The sequence below is a fragment of the Akebia trifoliata genome, chromosome 12 (genome assembly GCF_017979445.1).
Source record: "Akebia trifoliata isolate Shusen 1 chromosome 12, ASM1797944v1, whole genome shotgun sequence".
Taxonomy (NCBI): Eukaryota; Viridiplantae; Streptophyta; class Magnoliopsida; order Ranunculales; family Lardizabalaceae; genus Akebia; species Akebia trifoliata.
The window spans coordinates 23,546,810-23,566,797 of NC_141386.1; the positions used below are offsets into that span (position 1 = coordinate 23,546,810).

Sequence of the window (19,988 nt, forward strand, 5' to 3'; positions counted from 1 at the left end):
CATGTTCTTTGTAGTAGCTCTTCTACTTCCTTTCTTTTCATGGGATTTTAAGCTTCTGAACTTCCTTGTTGAGTTCTTATTCCCTCCGAATTCATTGTCCGATCAATCTCGATTTGATTTGCTACAAGTGGGGGCACCTATCTTACTCTCAGTTCTCTTTGAGTTTTAGTCGTTTCACCCAATCTCTATCTGAGTTCTTCATTTTCCTTCTTATTGCCTGAATTTCATCATTTTGGTGCTCGAGCCCTTGTCGCATCTCTACTCTCATTTTTGTTAGCAAACGGTACACTGCCTGTAGAAGGTCTTATGCTGCTAGTGACAAATTTGCTCAGATGATACCAAATTGTAGATGCAAAAAATTTCGCAACAACACCACTTTGATGCCCAAGTTAGCATTTTTAATATAAAAATAGTGTAGAGAAAATTATGTACCTTTTTGTGCCTTGTGTGCACATATTTATATAGGCTTCCTCCCTTATATCCTTCTTGATTTTCGTTACTTTTGTTTAAACGATTCCGCCTTCTTAAGGACTTCCCTTGATTTTTGCGAATATGGTAAAAAATATTATTTTGAGGGATTCGATGTTTTTGAACTTTTTTCCTAAACCCTTGGAACCTCGGTTAAAGATGCCAACTGACCTCTCTTCTTCCGATCTCTTTTGTTCAATCAGATATTCGGCAAAACTGTAATTGCCACGTGTCATTTTCCAAAAAATGTCCTCTATAGTAACCATCAATAGATGGAAGGGACAAAGTGCCTAGCACCTTCCTTGTCCCTTAACCGAACCTCCTTACTTAGTTCTCTAGGTAGATATTTATCTTATCATTAAAAGTAAGTTACTATAAGCCTAAAAATATTTTTAAAATCAATTTTAGTGGTGTCCATTCATGCTCAAACTCTTTGAATGGTGACGACTCCAAAATCAAAGTCAATTAGCTCAAACCTTCCCAAAGGTTTCGAAGCCCATGTACCTATAAGGTAAATGTTCTTAATTAGGAAATCCATTTTCAGTTATTCAATCATAGTTTGAAGAATTGTGAAAAATGACATTTTTGATACTTAGTCAAATTTTTACATTTTTCTACAATTTCTATCTCTTTACTTCTTTACCATGATTTTTGGGCTTTTCTACTCAACTAAGACCATCATGTGGAATTGATTGATATCTTAGGAACATTAATATTTTATATAAGGGTGTACTTTGACAGATACTTAGAAAGGTAGATGATTTATCGATCAATTGATGGATGGATATACTACACTAAATTTGTGAATTTGGAATGTTGCTTTGAAATGGTTAAACATTATTTTGTAATAAGAAACTATCACCAAATCAAACTTTAAACCGTGTAATCATAATGTCGTACCACCATGTCTCCTAAAAGCTGTTTATGAATTCTATTTTATCTCACAAAAACCCTAACACTTCATTCTTTTAAAGTCATTTCAAACATGTCTAGGAACAGCTCAAAATAGTTCTTAATGATCATTTTTGTCTAGTGATAGAGAGAACCAATGTTCTTGACTAATTGATGAGACAGTGACTCCAGCCTTACGTAATAACTAGGTCACGTTAGATATGATAGATAAATAGATGCATCGATAGATAGATAAATGAATGGAAACGATATAACTCTCAACTAGAAGATACTACCGGAATCTTGTTTGTAATTTGATAGAAAGAAAGTATCTATATGCATATAAACAAAAATATTTTATTTACCAAAAATTAATCATAGAAACCCTAGAAAGATTGATTCGTTATTATATTTTCGAAAGCGGCGAGTCAATTTATCATTACACTTAGGGGTTATATTCTCCTTGGTAGTTTGAGATTCCTTGAAAAATAGTAAACTCATGACATATGAAAGTTTCTTCTCTTTATGGATATTTGTATTTGAAGGCATTCTTTGTATAGTATAGAAACCAATGAGGTTCACATTGGATTGCTTGATAGATTTAGATAAGAGGAGTCTCTCCTGTGCTGGTTAGTGATCACTAAGAGTATGTATTCGTCAAACAAATGACCAACAAAATGTGAAGAATAGGCCAAAAATCAGATAATAATAGTGGAATTTCAAACTGGATATTAAGTATTGGAATATCGATTTTCCATAGCCGAGACAATTGTATTGATGTGTTCCTTTACACTCTTATCGATTACACCATTGTGTTTGTATTATGTCTTTAACTTTATTGTCTAATGACAGATAGATATTATTTCTTTGAAAGCATGATAGAACGCTTTACATTATAGAACTAATAGATTGATGGTTATTATAACTGTTTTACTACTTTCCTTTCAGTCTTTATTCAAATGCTATATTATGAAAGAACATGCATGTTTTAAAATTGTAGTATGCTTTTGCTTTGTATATCGTGACTAGATGTTAAAATGATAGTTTTTTTGTTAGGTAACTCTCATTACTCACCCTACCATTCACCATTTCAGATTACTCTGTTGTTTAGGGTCCATTATTTAAGGAGTTTCACGAGGAGGTCACTACAAAAACACAAGCTTTTAGCGACGACCAAATTAGGCGCCACTATAAAGCACGTTTTTATGATAAAGAGAGTTTAAAATTATAACTTACGCGCGAAAACAAATGGATTGTCATGCAAACACTTTCTCCATATCAACTAAATTTCTGAAGATACTTTCTCTCTCTCTCTATGGATACTTAATGCTGAAAAACAATGGGAGATTTTCACGTTCTTTGAAGTTTGGAGAATCCTCGTATTCCTCTCAAGTAATTTTTAATAGTTCTCAACCTGCCTCCTCTATGTTCGATAATCATTTCTGGATTTCAAGTTGTAATTTTTTTGAATTATTTTTTCTCTAATTTGGACATTGATTTGTTTGTTTCCCCTGCAATCTTCTAGATATTTGAATCGATTTGTTTATCTAAAATTATCTTGCCAATTACCTTTCTGAATCTCCTCACAACTGTAGAATTTAGGGTTCGTATATGCAATTTAGTGTTATTTAATTATATGTAATTTTTTGGACATAATTGTAACGATTTTTCTGCTTAATTTATTCAAAACTTGTATCGCTTATCAACCGTTTCAATCACCATCTGCCGTTACAGTACATAATTTAGGGTTCTTTCTTAATTATTAGTGTGTTGGAGTTGTGTGTAATTCTATAGGGATTCGACATAAAACACGCAAATGGGAGGAATCAGCCAAATTTTGAAGGAAATTATCTTTATGAATCTGCAAACCATGATAAAGTATAGGGTTGGGTAAAATCTATCAGGGCAACAAACTCTAGGAAAAATTATATTTTGTTAAACTTCAATCTTTGATATAAATAATGATATGTGGTTGCGTTAAGGTCAAAAGAAAAAGAAAGGAAGCTAAGAAGGGCTTTTGATGTACAAAGATCGCCAATGCACACCCTCCATGTTTTTATTTAGATCTTGTTTTCTGAGTACTTGCTTCTTACCAATGTGCACGTTTTTCCTTGATAAATGAGTTGATTTTTTCTCATGGATGCTAAGTTGTTATGAGCTTCTCATCTCAAGGCATTGTCTTGGCCAAGAGAAAAACCAAGATTCTCTTGATAGAGAGAATCTTGAAACATTCCAATGTTTCGTTCCTATCTCAACCAAGTAAGATATTCTGAGTCGATATAAAAATTTATAAATGTGCATATGGGTCTATAGTAAGTCAAAAACAATTGTTCCAATAAATCTTTAAGCTTTAGGTGCTTAAGTAGGTGATCAATGTGAGATATAATCCAAAGATTATATGTTCTTATAAAGAATTGCCAAATCTTGATGGAAACTAATAAAGTAATTCATATGATTGGCCTAGTTGGATTCTTCATAAACTATGTGATGTCGAGTGACATAGCAAAGACGGTCCACGAAAGATACAAAAATAGCCAATTAAAGGTAAATTATATTTTCTGGCTTTTTTTCTTACTTGAACACGTCAAGATGCATTGCAATATGTCAACCGACTGAGCTATGGGTTTTAGGAAAATGATTTTCATTTTCAAATGCCAACTTTTGTCAACAATTTGATTCTTGAATTTATTTAACAATTTTCTTAACTAATATGATTTGATCATCCCTATATACTGCCCACCATGGTTTAAAGTTTTGTTCCATTTCAGTATGTTTCAGCGGAACATTCCGTTTGGTCGAGACTGGAACGAAACATTAACCCCTAAATGTTGCACATTTCAAGAAGTTTCAAATTCTCTTGGAATGTTCTAGATTTTAAACCTTGTCTCTATATTTAAGTTTGGAATAACTTCTATTTGGGTTTGGTCAGACTTTGATTTCATTGTCTTCTCTTATAACTAAGGTATCCAAGCTGGATAGACTGCAATGTAACAATGCAAACAATTCAGTACAAGATGTAAAGGCTGATGATTTGCGGCAGATGCTTCTAGCCATAACAGAAGAGGTGTCTTTTTTATACATTTATGGCTATGACCAATACGTTTACTAGAGTAGTGATTAGATAGCTTTTAATTTGATGAAGGTTCAAATCATTGGTACCCCCAATAATCAATTTTTTTTATGGATATGCCTTTTTGTCTGATGGCCACTAAATCAGCCTTTTTCTTATAGGTCCGTGTAATAATCGTCAAATTAGCTGACAGATTACATAACATGCATTGCAATGGAGACATTGCAGGTCTTTGCACCTCTAGCAAAGCTACTAGGAATGTACCAGATTAAGGTACATCCATGCCTGCCCTTTTTGAATCCTTGATTCTTATTTTCTGCTTTGGTTCCCAGATAAACACCTTTTCACATTCCAACCCATATGTTAAACATTGGCTGTGGAGGAGAATTGCCTGCCCAGAGTGAATATTCTAATTTAGTTGTATTTGGACAATAAACACGTTTGATCTTCCAGTCATGGTTTTTAGATTGAAAATGAACAATAAGGCCTTGAACCATCCTTGAGGACTCTTTGTCCTCTTTCAATCTTTGAAAGAACAAAAATCTTTGATGTCTTGTCTTCATTTTTTCTTCTTTTTCTTCAGTTTGGTAACACAATTTGTTAAAACAGAGAAGTATTGCTAGGAAAGGAAGAGGTTTCCCTTACAAGAAATATATTCAAAGAAAAAGAAAGAACAAGGAAATCTTTAAAGAACAAGGAGATGAGTTGTCTTATCTCTTTGGATTTGATCGTGGAAGAATAATCACAAAAGTAGCAAAAAATAATCACAAAAATAGATCCTCAGCATCCCTAACAACAGAATGTACGATTGTGGAAGGCTTGCACTAAGCTTCAAATGAAGACGAAGACGATTTGGATTGCTGCCACCAAAGATTTACTATATGATAGACGGTTGTGATCAACATTTACCACATTCCAATCAAAAAGACAATTACTTCAATACAACTAGCAAAAAAAACATGAAACAACACCACCAACACAGGTAAAGACCAACTAAATAACTTCAATAGAACTTCTACATTTACTTTATCTGATGTAAACTTCTACCATACCACACAACACACACCACACACCACATATGTATATTAGATTAAGAGGGAATACCCACATATGTAAATATGACTACTGTTATGACACATGGCCACTACTGTGGTATAGGTGGGAAATGGGGACAGCTGCTGCTGTGGCTACTGCTGTGTTTGTGTTTAATGAGAGTGTTCTGTGTTTTTTAGACCATTAGTGTTTTGTGTTTTTTTGGATTTGTGATTAGAAACCCAATAACAGCTGATACGTCCACCACACTTGTCTTAACCAGCTATTTAAGAAAATCCCAGCCAAGAGGTGGCATATGATTCAAAAATATGAGTTGATTATTTGATCTTGGCAATGCATAGTATGGAAGTTGAGTCCTCTGAGAACTATGAACCTATGATTTGTCACATAGTTCTCAAGTGTTGTGTATTATCTTTGTTGTGCATACTACCATTGGATTCAATGTAGTTTTTACATTTATAGTTTTTTATCAATCAAGTCTGCTTGCTTAACAAACACTGAAGATATGTTTGCTACATGTGCCCTCCATTATGAATGTACAATTGATGGGCTATATCTGATATTGCACACACTTCCCAGACTTGCATTGTCCTATCAATTGCAGTAGTAATCTATTAACTTGAACTATTGCTTATGAAATTAAGCCATTTAAGATAGCTTAAAACCAATATGCCACTGTTAGTCTATTAATATGCCACTGTCTTTCTTCGTCTAGACTTGGTTGTCTTGGCTTCTCAGCTGATTCTCTAACGTGCAAATAACTTTTAACTCAATTCATGAATAGTTGCCACTGGTTTATTTGGATACAAGATTACGTTGATTTCCTATTTTTACTATCACTGTTGTGTGTGTTAGTGGCATCTGCTTTTGATACCACCTTTACTTGTACCTTCCAATCACAATCCATATCTAAGACCCTTTTTGACAAACACACACCTAACAATTAACTTGCACTCACATGGTCTCATACAACATCGGTATCTGATTCTTCCTGTGCAAGTAAATAGAACACAAAATCCTACCCACACAGGATTTTACATACTTACTCCATAAGCTTGTAGATCTGAACACTACAGACATGGTTTGTAGATCCGAAATTCAAAGAGCTGCCTAAGGTCCTTTCCAATAAATATGAGGTTTGAAGTCATCAACACCCAAAGCTTATAAAACCAGTAGGGACCTCTTTAGAAGTATAAGCACTCATACATTGTAGAACAAGGATTGTCCTCTATAATCTATAAACAAAAACTTTTTTGTATTCCAAAATAATTGACATAGTTAAGATTTTAAAAATATATCCTTCATCCAACATATTTAGGAAACAAAAACATTTACATGTTGCTTTATTTAGTTCGGATACAATTGTTGGAATTCGTTTTATTATGTGTAGTTGAATGTTTATTTTACAAATAGCTCGGAATTATGAATGAGTCCACTTTATGTAATATTGAGCAAATAAATGCGGAGTTGTGAAAGGAAAGACGACGAGAAAAATTATTACAAGTCTTTTTTGCTACCTAATAAAGTTTCCCTCGAAGTTAGTTTTGGTATTTCTTTCTGTACTGCAAATGTTTATTTGGATAATTAGTTAAATTTCTTACTATTTCTCCAACATTTTGCTTTATATGTTCAACACTTTTTACTTGATGTATTTTAAAGCAGAGGACATTAGCCACTAGAACAGCTCAATAAGCCCATAAGCTTTTAATGCTGATTCAATACCATCAATCAGCATTCTTCTTCTTGTAGATTCCATTCAAAATCTCTTTCTTTATCTTGTCGACAAATCACTTTGGTTAAAATTCTTACATTCTTAGATTAATTGTAGGGACATCATTGTTTTGAAGTTTTGTTTCCTCGATCATTTGAATGGGGAGTCAATAGATCATATCTTTATGTATTGTAAGCTAGCACATGAGGTATGGTCTAACTTTTCGTTGCTATTTGTAATAGCTAGATGCGTTCCTTGGTCTTTGTGTTCCTTATTCAAAGGTTGGATGTTGTTGAATTGTACATCTTCAATCCGCCCTTGAAAGGGGAGGAACTAGTGAGCCTTTGTGGGTAAGTAGCAATCTTGTCAGAAAATTATCTCAATCTTGGGATTTTGGTATTGTTGTTTGTAAAATCTTTAAAGAATTCAAAGGGGCATCCTTTAAGGACTTAATAGGTAGATGGGATTAGGTTTGTTATATTTCAAAGGATCAGTTTTCTATTTTGGATGTGGTTTGTTTTATATTTGATTGGCTACCTTGACTGTCTTCTTTCAATATAAGTGTAGATATAAGCATTGACTCTTAATTCAATGGACTTATTATTTTATTATATTTGTCTCTTAACTAATTTGATTTACTAAGTAATTGTGTTTAATTAACAAGTTGTATAAAAATAGGTAATTAATTACAAATAATTTTAAAATAAAAGAAATTTAAAAATTTAAAAAAAAAATCTTATTAGCGGCGGCCATTACCGTCACTATAGGCATTCCAAATCGTAATTATAATTACGGTAAAAAACTAATTAGCGGTGGTCATTATAGGTCTCATTTATATCTATAGTGATTGTAATACACAATTAACAGCGGTTTTTGACCGTCACTATAGGTCTCATTCATATCTATAGCAACGGTAATACACAATTAGCGGCAGTTTTTAACTGTCATTATAGGTCTCACTCATATCTATAGCAACGGTAATACAATCAATTAGCGGCGGTTTTTGACCGCCACGGCTCCATATGGCCGTGGCCATCACTATTAATAATAGCGGCGGTTTTTGACCCCTGCTAAAAACCTAAAATTTTGTAGTGGGTGCTTGAGGTTGAGTATGTACAATGAGCTACAAAGGATGTGACGATAATCCAGCGTCATAAGAACCAGCAAGTTTCCATCCTCTAATTTCTTTCCTGACACTCTCAACCCTTGGACAAAGTTGAGAACACCCATACGAATTCTAAAAGAACTTTGACATGAGAGAAAACTTAAACCTCTCTAATCTTGCTCTCACATCTTCCTCTAAAAATGAGATTGCATATTCTCCAAAATGGATTGAAGGCTTTTTCATTGTTCTAAGAGAAACTAGATCTGGATCCCTTTGAGAAGATCATTATCTTCTAAGACTCTCGATTGTGCATCAACTTGAGCAAACTCCGTGACAAAACGGATTTTCGCTCTCCATCCTCTTTTTGACCTTTCTCTTTGTATATGAATCCTAATTTGTCACATTCCATGAATGGGCATCCATATTCTCAAGTTATTGTATTGGAATGGGTCGGATTTTGGATCTAATTCGATCCATTTGACTTCCCTATCAAAGTATCAAGTATGTTTCCACTACTGCCGGAGAAAGTATGAAATATCCTGTCAGTGCAATAAACAGGCCTGGAGTGACACTCTAGATAACCATTCTTTTTATAGAAGACTCTCTTCTAGCTATAATGTAGAAACTGTTCAGGTGGAAGTCCAAGAACCACTCTTAACCTAGAAACGATTTTACTTAACCAGTTTCTACGTCACTAATTTGAACATTGAGTATCTATCACGCACTCCAGGAATTGGTTTAGTTTACCCAACTCTACACTTCATTTTCCCTAATCAGTTCTTGACTCACCAATCAAGATGAATTCGTTGTATGGGTCCACCAAAGACTAGTATAAAAAGCGTCAATTTGAACAATTAGTGTCCGACGGCGTTGGACAGTAGAAATTAAACTTGTATTCCACTGAAATAACACAAAAACTTTATGCGTCTTATTCGTAATTGAGGGTTAGATCAGTAAATTCACTCCCGACCCTTTCTTCACGCCTTTCACCAACATAAATAATTAAATACCCTTCTTCATCCTTTCGTTTTCGGTCCGTTTTTTCTCTACGCTTTTCTGCATTTTTTCTCTAACTTCTTTGAAGGATAAGAGATCCTTAAATTTAGATTTAAATCCTCATTGAAGAAACGAACCACTGTAACCAAAGGAAAGAACTTCAAGTGTTGTTCTTCCTTCAGAAAAGAAAAAAATGAAAAATTCTCGTGTTTTATTAATTATTTCATCTCTTTTGTTTCTCTTCTTCTTCTTCTTAGTTTTCATCTTTTATTGTTCCAGTAATCCCTTCTCGAGCTTCTCTTTAAGAATTCTCAATGATTCACCAAGTAAGTTAGAGTTGCAGACTCAGTTCACAACCTCTAAAGATGTTCAAGCTGTTCTCTCTCGGAACTCAACTGACTCGTTCCCAAATCGGTTCAGAGACCCTACTCTCATCGTAAGTTATTTGTTTCCTTGTTTCCTTGTTTGGGTATTCATTCGTTGGCCTAGTTTCAAATTTCGTCAAAAGAACTTTCGAGTTGACTCGTTTCTAAACTCGCTTAAAACCAATTCAGATACTTGGCCGAGTTAACTGGTATATTTTTTAATTTTCGAAAAATATAAATCATCATTTTTAAATATTGCAAAGTATTTTTAATATTCAATATATTAATATATTTATTCAATGGTAAGTGGTCGAGTTGACTCAACTCAAGGATCCCTTCCAAGTCCTCGAATTTTATGAGAATAAATTTAAGGGTAAATTATCATTTCATGTGCTTGATATGGGAAATTTTTTATTCCAATATACTGTTCATTTTAACTCCCAAAACATGCTCCCCATGTTTTGGAAATTATTTTTCACCGTAGTCACTTTTAGAATAAATACATGTGATCTCGCCTTGAAATATGTTACAATGTATTTGATTTCTTAAGTCACGTATTGCTACCTCATGTTTTAATTTTTATCAGCGAGGTCATCTCTTTTAGAATAAATATACTTGTGATCTCACTACCTCATGTTTTAATTTTATTAGCGAGAGTCTCACTTTAAAATTATAATAAATACCTATAATCTCGCTGCCTCATGTTCATGCATGTTTTGGGAATTAAAATGAGCAGTGTACTGAAATGGAATTTTAATAAAAGTTGTTTTCTTTAAATTTTAAATATATAAAAATATTAAAAAGTAGGAAAATGCTAAGCTCTACCTTGATGGGAGAATCACTCCGTGAAAACTGAAAAATTCTACAAAAAAAAATTGACGGGTCAAAGCCCACGAAATTTAGAAACTGAATTTGGGCAATATAGGACCGTAGAAATTCTTGATGTTCCCAAATTTGATAGCTTAGAGCTGTCGAATTTCTCTCATCCTTCATTAATTTGACAGTTTCAACTCGTCCAAAAAAAAAAAAAAAATTTGACAATGAAAAATTCGATGCCAATTCAACCTCTTGGTCCATCTAATTTTATGAAATTTGATGGCCCAAAGCCGTCAAATTTGGGCTTTTTCACATTGTGAATATTTCTCAATTTGACGACAATGACCGACATATCCCAATATCATTCATGAACAAGCAAGATTTTCAATGTAAATTGTTAACCACATTGACTTGTTAGACATCCAATATGACTTGTATGATAATTTGGAAGTGTGGACCATTAATTAGTAAAACTTGGTGAAATCAAATAATATTTGTATTTTTTGATAAAAAATAATTAATTTTTAATAATTTCAATTTTATTATCTTCATGGAAATATGATCTTGTGACCGTCCATCTTCTAATCGGCTATGAATTATAAATATTATAATATAAATTACTCAACATCAACTTAGTATCTAAAAGACAAACCATGCTAATGGAAATATGTTTTTATGTCTAAATAATGGATCTTTTTTTTGAGCTTTAAATAGAAAAATCATAAACCTATTTCATTATATTAGATACTTATTCAATGCTCCCAAGTTAACTCATCAGTCGATAAATGAATTTTTTCATGAGAATATTACAGAGAAAAAGTGGAAAACTCAGTAAAGTCGAAGTAGGACTCGCCCAAGCGAGATTAGCGATTCGAAAAGCCATGAATGCCAACATTTCATCATCTCTTGCCAACGATGATGACATCCCCAGAGGCGAAGTTTATCGAAACCCAGGCGCATTTTATCAGTAAGCAGCTTTCCACAACTTTTAGGCTTCTTTGCTTTTAAGTCACCCACGCACTCTTTTCTTCTTCTTATGAAAAAGAAGTCTTTAACTTCTAACGAACGCCTATGCGTTAAGTGCGCACTTGATTGAATGATGTCCGCTCTCATCATTTTCATGGAAATTATAGCTTCTGATGAGTTGTTATAAAAACCATGGAATAAACTTATTATTACCAATACAGCTGGAAAGACCCCTCATATCTATAAGATAAATTCTATGTTAGAGACCATTTTATTCTCTTTTAATATTATATGAAAATGACGAAAGTAGCCTCATATAGTATTAAAATTAATTAATTATTTAATTAATTAATAATAATCAGGAGCTATTTGGAGATGGAAAGAGATTCAAGGTTTACGTGTACGAAGAAGGAGAGAGACCCATTGTTCACGATGGGCCATGCAAGGATATTTATACATCAGAAGGGAGATTTATAAACGAGATGGAGCTGGGGATGACTAAGTTCAGGATAAGAGATGCGCGACATGCGCACGTTTACTTCATGCCATTCAGTGTTACTATGATGGTTAAATTCCTTTATAATCCTAACTCTTCTTATAACAAATCTCCATTACGTCAGTTCGTTTCAGATTACATCAGAGTTATTTCTACTAAGTACCCTTTTTGGAATAGGACTCAAGGGGCTGATCACTTCATGCTTTCTTGCCATGATTGGGTCAGTCTTTTCTCACCTCTCCCTTCTTTTCTTTTTCTTTTTCTTTTTTTAGATTATTTTTTATGCTAAAATGCATTTAGTGATTAATAATTAAGATTTTGTCAATAATCAATTGGGTCCGAGTTGAATTTGGGTCGATCTAGAACTAATCAAATAAAGTTTGGACCAAAAACATGGAATCAAATTGGATTCATTATTAGTGTCTAAACCCGATCCAATACCAATCAATCAAGTACTCCAGAACATAGCAAACCTAATTTTGTATGTATATATATATATATATGGGAAATGTTCAGCACCCTAAGTTTTACCACACACTTTAACAAACGTTTTTTGTCCTACATGGGTTAGAAGTTTTGGAATGAGCTGATTTTTGGTGAGGATGATCTCTATGATTAGAAGATCATCCTCCCCAAAAATCAGCCCATTCTGATATGTTTAGCGCCATGTTTACACATTGAAAAATCGTGGACCGTCCATTTTTTGTAAACCATTTTTGATGGGGTTAGAAGTTTTGGAATGAGCTGATTTTTGGTGAGGATGATCTCCTCACCATAGAAATCATCCTCACCAAAAATCAGCCCATTCCAAAACTTCTAACCCATGTAAGACAAAACACGTTTGTTAAAATGTGTGGTAAAGCTTAGGGTGCTGAACGGGACCCTATATATATATATATATATATAGGAGAGTGTTCGGAGATCTTAGAGAGAGCCAAACATTTTTCAAAACATGACTTAGAAGTTTCGGAATAGGCTGATATTTTGTGAGGATGATTTCTACGGTGAAGAGATCATCCTCATCAAAAATCAAATCATTTCGAAATTTCTACCCCTAATTTACAAGTTGAAGAATATAATATGATTTATACAAAACTTGTATAAATTTGTATGTTAAACAGAACCTATAATATAATTTATTCACTTTCACACATATATACCATCGGCCCCTAATCCAATAGGTTATCGGATTGGATTCTTATCATAACCCAAATACTCGATCCATAAGCAAAGTCATTCGAATTAGTGGATCAAATTTTGGGTATGATCCTATCTATTAACTACCCTAATTAAATAAAGGAAAATTCTATTGTCCAACCATAAAACAGCTGAGATGGGAATATGTGTAACACGAAGTCCTAGCACAACCAGACCAATTCATGGGAAACATGTATTTCTCGTTTCTTCTCAGCCATTCTTGGATACTCAAGTATCCAACGTGGGTTGTCACGCTGACATGAAATGGTTTCACACCAATGTTGTGAAACTCATGGAGTCAGTCACGAAGTCATTTGCATTTCGAGTTGACTGCATCAAGACTCGTTCAAGTCAAGTTAGTCAGTCAACATGGGAAATGTAGCGTTGTAGCTAATTTAATTAGAAATACAACCAGGTTATAAAGACAATAAAAATAAAATAAAAACAATATTATTTTATGAATTTAAATTGCTTGAATCAACTCGGAGATTTCGGGTAGACTCCCTAATCAAGTTGTGGAAGTTGTCGAGTTAACTCACCTAGTTGGCACGTGTAAACTTACATGTATTATAGAAATTAGGATTTATGTTAGATAAGATGATTTATTTCATAATTAATTTAAATAATTTTTCAAATGATAAATAAATAATCTAATTTCATGTCATGTTTATAATTTAATATATCAAATACAAAGATTTTGAATTTGTATCAAACCCATATCTCATTATAATATAGAAGATTAAAAGGGTATTTTTAAAATTTCAACTAATTAACTTTCCATCATACCATTTTCTCCTTAGAATATTGAAGATTAAGAGGATATTTTTGTAATTTTAATAAATTAATTAACGCAGTCATGTAGAGTCTTTCATATAGAATTTTATTCATTTTGATTAAAAAAGATCCTAAAAATTAGCCAGTTTAAATGCATTGTGGGAGTAGTTTTTGAAGAAAATTTTGTATCAATGGATCTCTAGAATATTTTCCCATCTCAATAGTTGGCTGGACATTTATCCAAAATCATATGCAATATTTAATTAAACCACATTTTAAATAATTAAAGTAACCTATACATATCTGATTATTTTCTAACCTACAGGGGCCTGAATCCTCTAGTGGCAACCCATTCCTCTATAATAACTCCATCCGGGTTCTCTGCAATGCTAACACTTCCGAAGGATTTGACCCCCGAAAAGACGTCAGCCTACCCGAAATCAACCTCTATGATGGAAACATGGCCACCGACCTCCTCTATCCCCCTCCTGATACTTCTTCAAGGCCTCATCTTGCATTCTTCGCTGGGGGACTTCATGGTCCGATTCGACCAATCCTCCTCCAACACTGGAAGACTCGTGACCCAGATCTTAGAGTATACGAGTACCTCCCAAAGGATTTCAATTACTACTCCTTCATGCTCCAATCGAGATTTTGCTTATGTCCGAGTGGCTATGAAGTGGCTAGTCCGAGGATTGTGGAGTCCATTTACGCGGAGTGTGTCCCAGTAATCATATCGAACCACTATGTGTTACCATTTAGTGATGTTCTAAATTGGGAAACATTTTCGGTTCGGGTTGAGGTATCAGACATACCAAGGCTAAAAGATTTGTTGAGGGCAATTTCAGAAGAAGAATATAAGAGGTTGAAAAAGGGTGTGAGGGCTGTGAGGAGGCACTTTTTGTTGAACCAACCACCCAAGCGGTTTGATGTGTTTCACATGATATTGCACTCTATATGGCTTAGGAGGCTAAATATTGGACTTGGGTAGATGTTGGTTAAAGAAATTAGAGTGAGGGAGAGAGCAAGTGTGCCTACGAAAGTTTTTGTAAGATTGATTGTAGGTTTATTTATTGTTTTGGTGTGGTTAACCCCTTATTTAAAGCATGTATGCTCCTTTATTGTTTGTAAATGAAAGGAAAAATTACATGAAATAAAAATGTTTTGTCAGGTAATCTTTGTTGTTGTTCTTGTTGAGGTACACTCTACATTTCTGGGGTTAATTTGGTTATTCTGCCCAAATTAAAGTCATCAAATTGATGGCCGAAGTACTCGTTTTCGGATTCATGAAACAACATTCAAATATCTGTTTCACTTTAACAAGATACAAGAGTGAGACAATCAACCTATTGATATTAGAAGATTCAAAAGAGGTTTTTTCAATTTTATCATTTTTTGATCGATAAAAAGAATCCATTTAATTAAGAGAAGGAAAAAAAACATCATAGAAGCAAGAAGCAAAGAATAAAATGGAAAAAAAAAAAAACAAAAACAAGATAAAATAGCTTGAAGATTTCATCAATAATGTTAAGGCTCTTGCTACCTATAGAATCCCACCTAAATAAAAAGTCTTAGAAGAAAGAAGAGAAACTACTATAATCAACTTGAAACAAAAATATAGCAAACCAATAATGTAAATAATGATTTCATTAACCTCAAGCTTACTCCCTTCAAAGAAATATTGGTTATTTCTCTCCTTCCAAATTCTTCAATAAATTGCAAACATGAAGCAGGCTTTATAGATTTTTAGTACAATATGAAGGCAATGGTACCCCAGGATTGAAATAGAAAGACCACCTTAGAAAGAGCTTTTGTACCCATATATTTGGGACTAGAAAAGTTAATATATATTTTAAGTCATCAAAGACTTATAAAAAATTTTATGAAGTAATTTAGTTTTTCTTGACTAAAATTGAATACAACTCATTGAATTGAATATTGAGCACAAAATGATCACCACACCAATAATCCTCACAAATCAAACCTTGTGATCTTCATTTTTCAAAACCCGATGTCTATCTTTGTTTTTTTTAAAATGTGATATTCCAGCATTCGTTCCAAATCCATTATAGAGTTAGCCAGGCTAGGCATTTTTTCGAGATCGAGACAGAGTTCCAGTCAGACCCGTTCCATAACCAATGAAAGAGAAAAACCCAACAACGGGTCAAAAATGTTGGTTTCAGAAGAGGGAATGTCTAACGTTTTTTCACCCGGAGAACTAATTGGATTGTTGCGAGCGGAACGAACGGGGCGCGCTTTGGAAGAAGCGATCTGTTACCGAGCCGTCTTATTGGGAATAACGAGAATAGATCTAGGTGACCAAGTGAAAACACCTCCCCATCATGCTCATCCTTACTAACATCCCATACAAAAATTGTTGCCGAAGGTAAATGATGGATGATTCCTTAGTTACTCCTTCATATTGTTATTGTTGGAAAATGTGTACAAAAAAAGGAATAATTCGATGAAGGAAATTTTGAGACTTAAAGGCTCAAATCAAAATTTCATGTATTTTACACAATTTTTTCTCTTACATGGTTTGAACCACGAGTACACAAGGGTCTAAGAAGTATTGCCTTCAGGATATAGAGAAGCCTCCACTCAAATTGTTAAATCAGATTATGTACAATCTAATTTAACCTAAAACACTCAAAAATTATAGAGAACTGAAGATTCCAAGTTCTGAAGCTTAGAAATAAGAGACGCAATTTTTTGGTGTAGAAAATTAATTTCTGATTGGTTTTTTATAGCCTTTTTTTTGTGTTTCTTGGCCAAGAGTCATTTCTCAATGTCTCTTGGTTCAGGAGAGGTTGGATCATGTCTAATCTTAGATCTAACGATCTAGATTGCACCACATCAAAGGTATGTGTCTCGTGTCTTATCACCAACACTTGTTGGTTGAATCTGTGGGATCTAACGGTTTTGATAACGTCTAATAGGCCATTACTTGATCTAACGAATATTATCGTCCTCAATCAGATACCAACCATGAACCAACACACATGATCAGATATTAACTTGCTCCAATGCACCAAATTGTTCTCGATTGGGTAGTAACTTGATCCATTGTATCTGATCGAATACTAGTTGTGATCATGCGGTGCAGATCACACCCAGTCCATTAGACCTAACTGATCAACCACACCGTTGGATGCTTTCAAATCTTGAAAACTTTAAGGCTCCATACTCCTCTCAATGATGCGTACGTGAGAAGTGCAAAGTTCACCACAAAGTGCCTTAAACGCCCAACACTCTTTCACACAACGTACCTACGTGTGTAAGGGTGGTATTTCGCACCACCTTGAAACACCAGATCAAAGTTTTAAAGGTATGGTACAAAGATAACTAAATTTTTGTGTTCATTCTTATTAGGTGTCTCACATTCTCACTTGTGAGCAATGTGAGACTAAACCTTATATACAAAAGATTCCCTAAATTTCCAACTTAAGAAAGTAAAAAATCAAAAACAAAAAACTGTTTATATATTTTTTAAAATTCCAACAAATCCCTATTATTTCAAAATATAAATAATGTTTGAAAAATAAATATATATTATTAAAAAAATTGCACTACATAAATGGCTACCTACGTACCCAAATAGGGATCAAGCTTCTGTAGTTCTTACAACTAAAGAATGATTAAACAATTACATCATATTATAAAAATAGCATCATCGTAGAGACTAGTACATAGATGAGAAGTATCTTTTGGATTTGGATGTTCACTTAGTGTAACTAATCAATGTTTTGTTAAGGTGTTGTGATGAACTTCTCATAAACCAAGGATCCTTAGAGAGAAGCTAGATTCTCTACATATATCTTTCTCTATGAGGTTGAGTGTTCTATCTACTTTGCTCATTAATGGCCATGTGTTATATCTTATTTTCATGAGTGTTTTTAGAAATGATCTAGTTTTCATAAGAAACAACTTAATTTTATCACTCATATAAATAAGTTCACTTGAAGTGAGTCTATGAGTCACTATTAGAGATTTTAGAATTTACTAAGGATTTACATCCATTTTTTATCTTGTAGAAACCAACACTAAGTATTGAAATTGGGGTAAAATTAGTTTTAGTGTCCCACTAAACCACTCATTTGACTTGTTTGTACTTATTAAACCTTGTATATCCTTTTCAAGACTAATGTTGGATTTCATCAAACCTTGTATACAATATTGTAATGCTCGATACTTGGATTACTAGTAAAACGACACAATACCCTACAACATGTGCTATGTTAGGTTTTGTATAATGCATAACATACGTAAGACTCCCAATAACACTAATGTATTCTACTTTGATTTTACCACAACTAATATTTTTCATTAACTCGATAGTAGGATCCAAAAGGGTAAAGACTAATTTATGATAAAAGTGATTATATTTTTTAAGAATTATCTTAATATAATGAGTTTGAGACAAAACCAAAACATTTTCTTTCCTTAGGATTTTAACTTCTAGCATCACGTTAGCTTGTCCTAAATCCTTCATATCAAAGCTAGATGATAGAAACCTTTTGGTTTTTTCCACACAAGCAAGATTAATTCAAAACATTAACATGTCATCAACATAGAGACAAATAATAACACCAACATTATTTTTGAATTTGTAATAAATGCATTTGTCAGCATCATTAACTTTGAAACTATGAGACAAAACTATTTTATCAAATTTCTCATGCTACTAAATAGGAGTTTGCTTTAAATCATAAATATACTTAATTAGTTTGTGAACTTTCTTCTCTTGGTCAAGTTTGATAAAACCTTATGGTTGTTCTATTTAAATCTCTACTTATAAATCACCATTTAGAAAAGACTATTTTTATATCCATTTAATTGATAACCATTTTATGAATGGAAACAAGAGAAATAAGTAGTCAAATAAAAAATATTCAAGCTATTGGAGTATAAATATCAAAATAGTCTATTTTGTGTCTTTGTTTAAAACCCTCTTTCCAAAAGAAGAAAGTTAATAACTAATCTAGTCTTAAATTTATTTATTGATCCATTTGTGTTCAATTTCTTCTTGAAAATCCACTTAGGTCCTGCACCTGGGAGTAAGTCTAAGAGTGCCCAAGTTTAATTTGAGATAATAGAATTCATTTCATCATTAATGTCCTATTTCCAAAGGGATGAATCTCTATAGTTCATAGCCTTAGAAAATGTGGAGGGTTCATCTCCTTTTACATTTAATACGAAACTAATAACATTCTTGACTTCATTTTTATCTCCTTCAATAAGATAAACTAAAAAGTCAAATCCAAATGTGTGTTCAACTATAGGTTTTTACTCTTCCGAAGTTCTTGATCAAAACCAGGTCGTCGCTAATGTTATCTTGAATAAGTTGAAGAACCTATTTGAAAGTAGAATTTCAAAAATAGGTTCAAAAGGACTTAACTTAGTCAAATCCTCAAAAAATTCTACATCCACGGATTCAATGATATCATCAATGTTCAGGTCAAGAAAATAAAAAAGTTAGGATACATACTTGTAAGTTTCTAACTCCTAACGTTGGTATCTGAGGGGTAAGTTTTTTTGCATAGAAAAAAAAACCCCACACTTTGAGAATACTTAAATTAGACTTCCTTTTAAACTAGAATTCATAAGGAGTAACTGTAGATACCTTAAAATTGCACAATACCCACATTTATACTTAGATCCAAAATCTAAACCCGAAATCAAAACCCAAATCTAAACCAAGTCAAAACTGAAATTTGAATTCAAATTCAAATTCAAATAAAAAACCAACTCTCCTTAATCCTCTCAACCTCCTAACCATTCTCTATTCTCTCTAGTCAATACCCACTCCCCTTCTTTCTCTCAATTTTTTTTTTATAAAAAGAGCTTCTATTACAAGTTTGAAGAAGTTCCAATTTTCTGAGGAAAAAATATGAGTTCTCTCTCTTTTGTTTGTATTTGGAAACTCTAATTTCTTTTTTCCTAGAGACTATTTTTCTTCACTATGGAACAAACAAAAACAAAAGGGGTCACAACTAAACCCCCATTCATATATCTGTTAACAAAACTTGAAGTTTAGCATCTTCAATAATTTAGAAAAAATAAAATTGAAGTCTCCATAT

At 33.2% G+C, this 19,988-nt stretch overlaps 1 protein-coding gene across 1 annotated transcript; it reads left to right on the forward strand.

Moving 5' to 3' along the window:
• The first annotated feature begins 9,357 nt into the window (after positions 1 to 9,357).
• On the forward strand, positions 9,358 to 15,074 carry LOC147389095 (putative glycosyltransferase At5g25310). Its single transcript, XM_086418789.1, is given in 5 exon segments — positions 9,358 to 9,730; positions 11,288 to 11,442; positions 11,804 to 11,817; positions 11,820 to 12,157; positions 14,234 to 15,074. Coding segments are annotated over 5 exon segments (1,416 nt in total). The 5' UTR covers positions 9,358 to 9,487; the 3' UTR covers positions 14,900 to 15,074.
• The last annotated feature ends 4,914 nt before the right edge of the window (positions 15,075 to 19,988 follow it).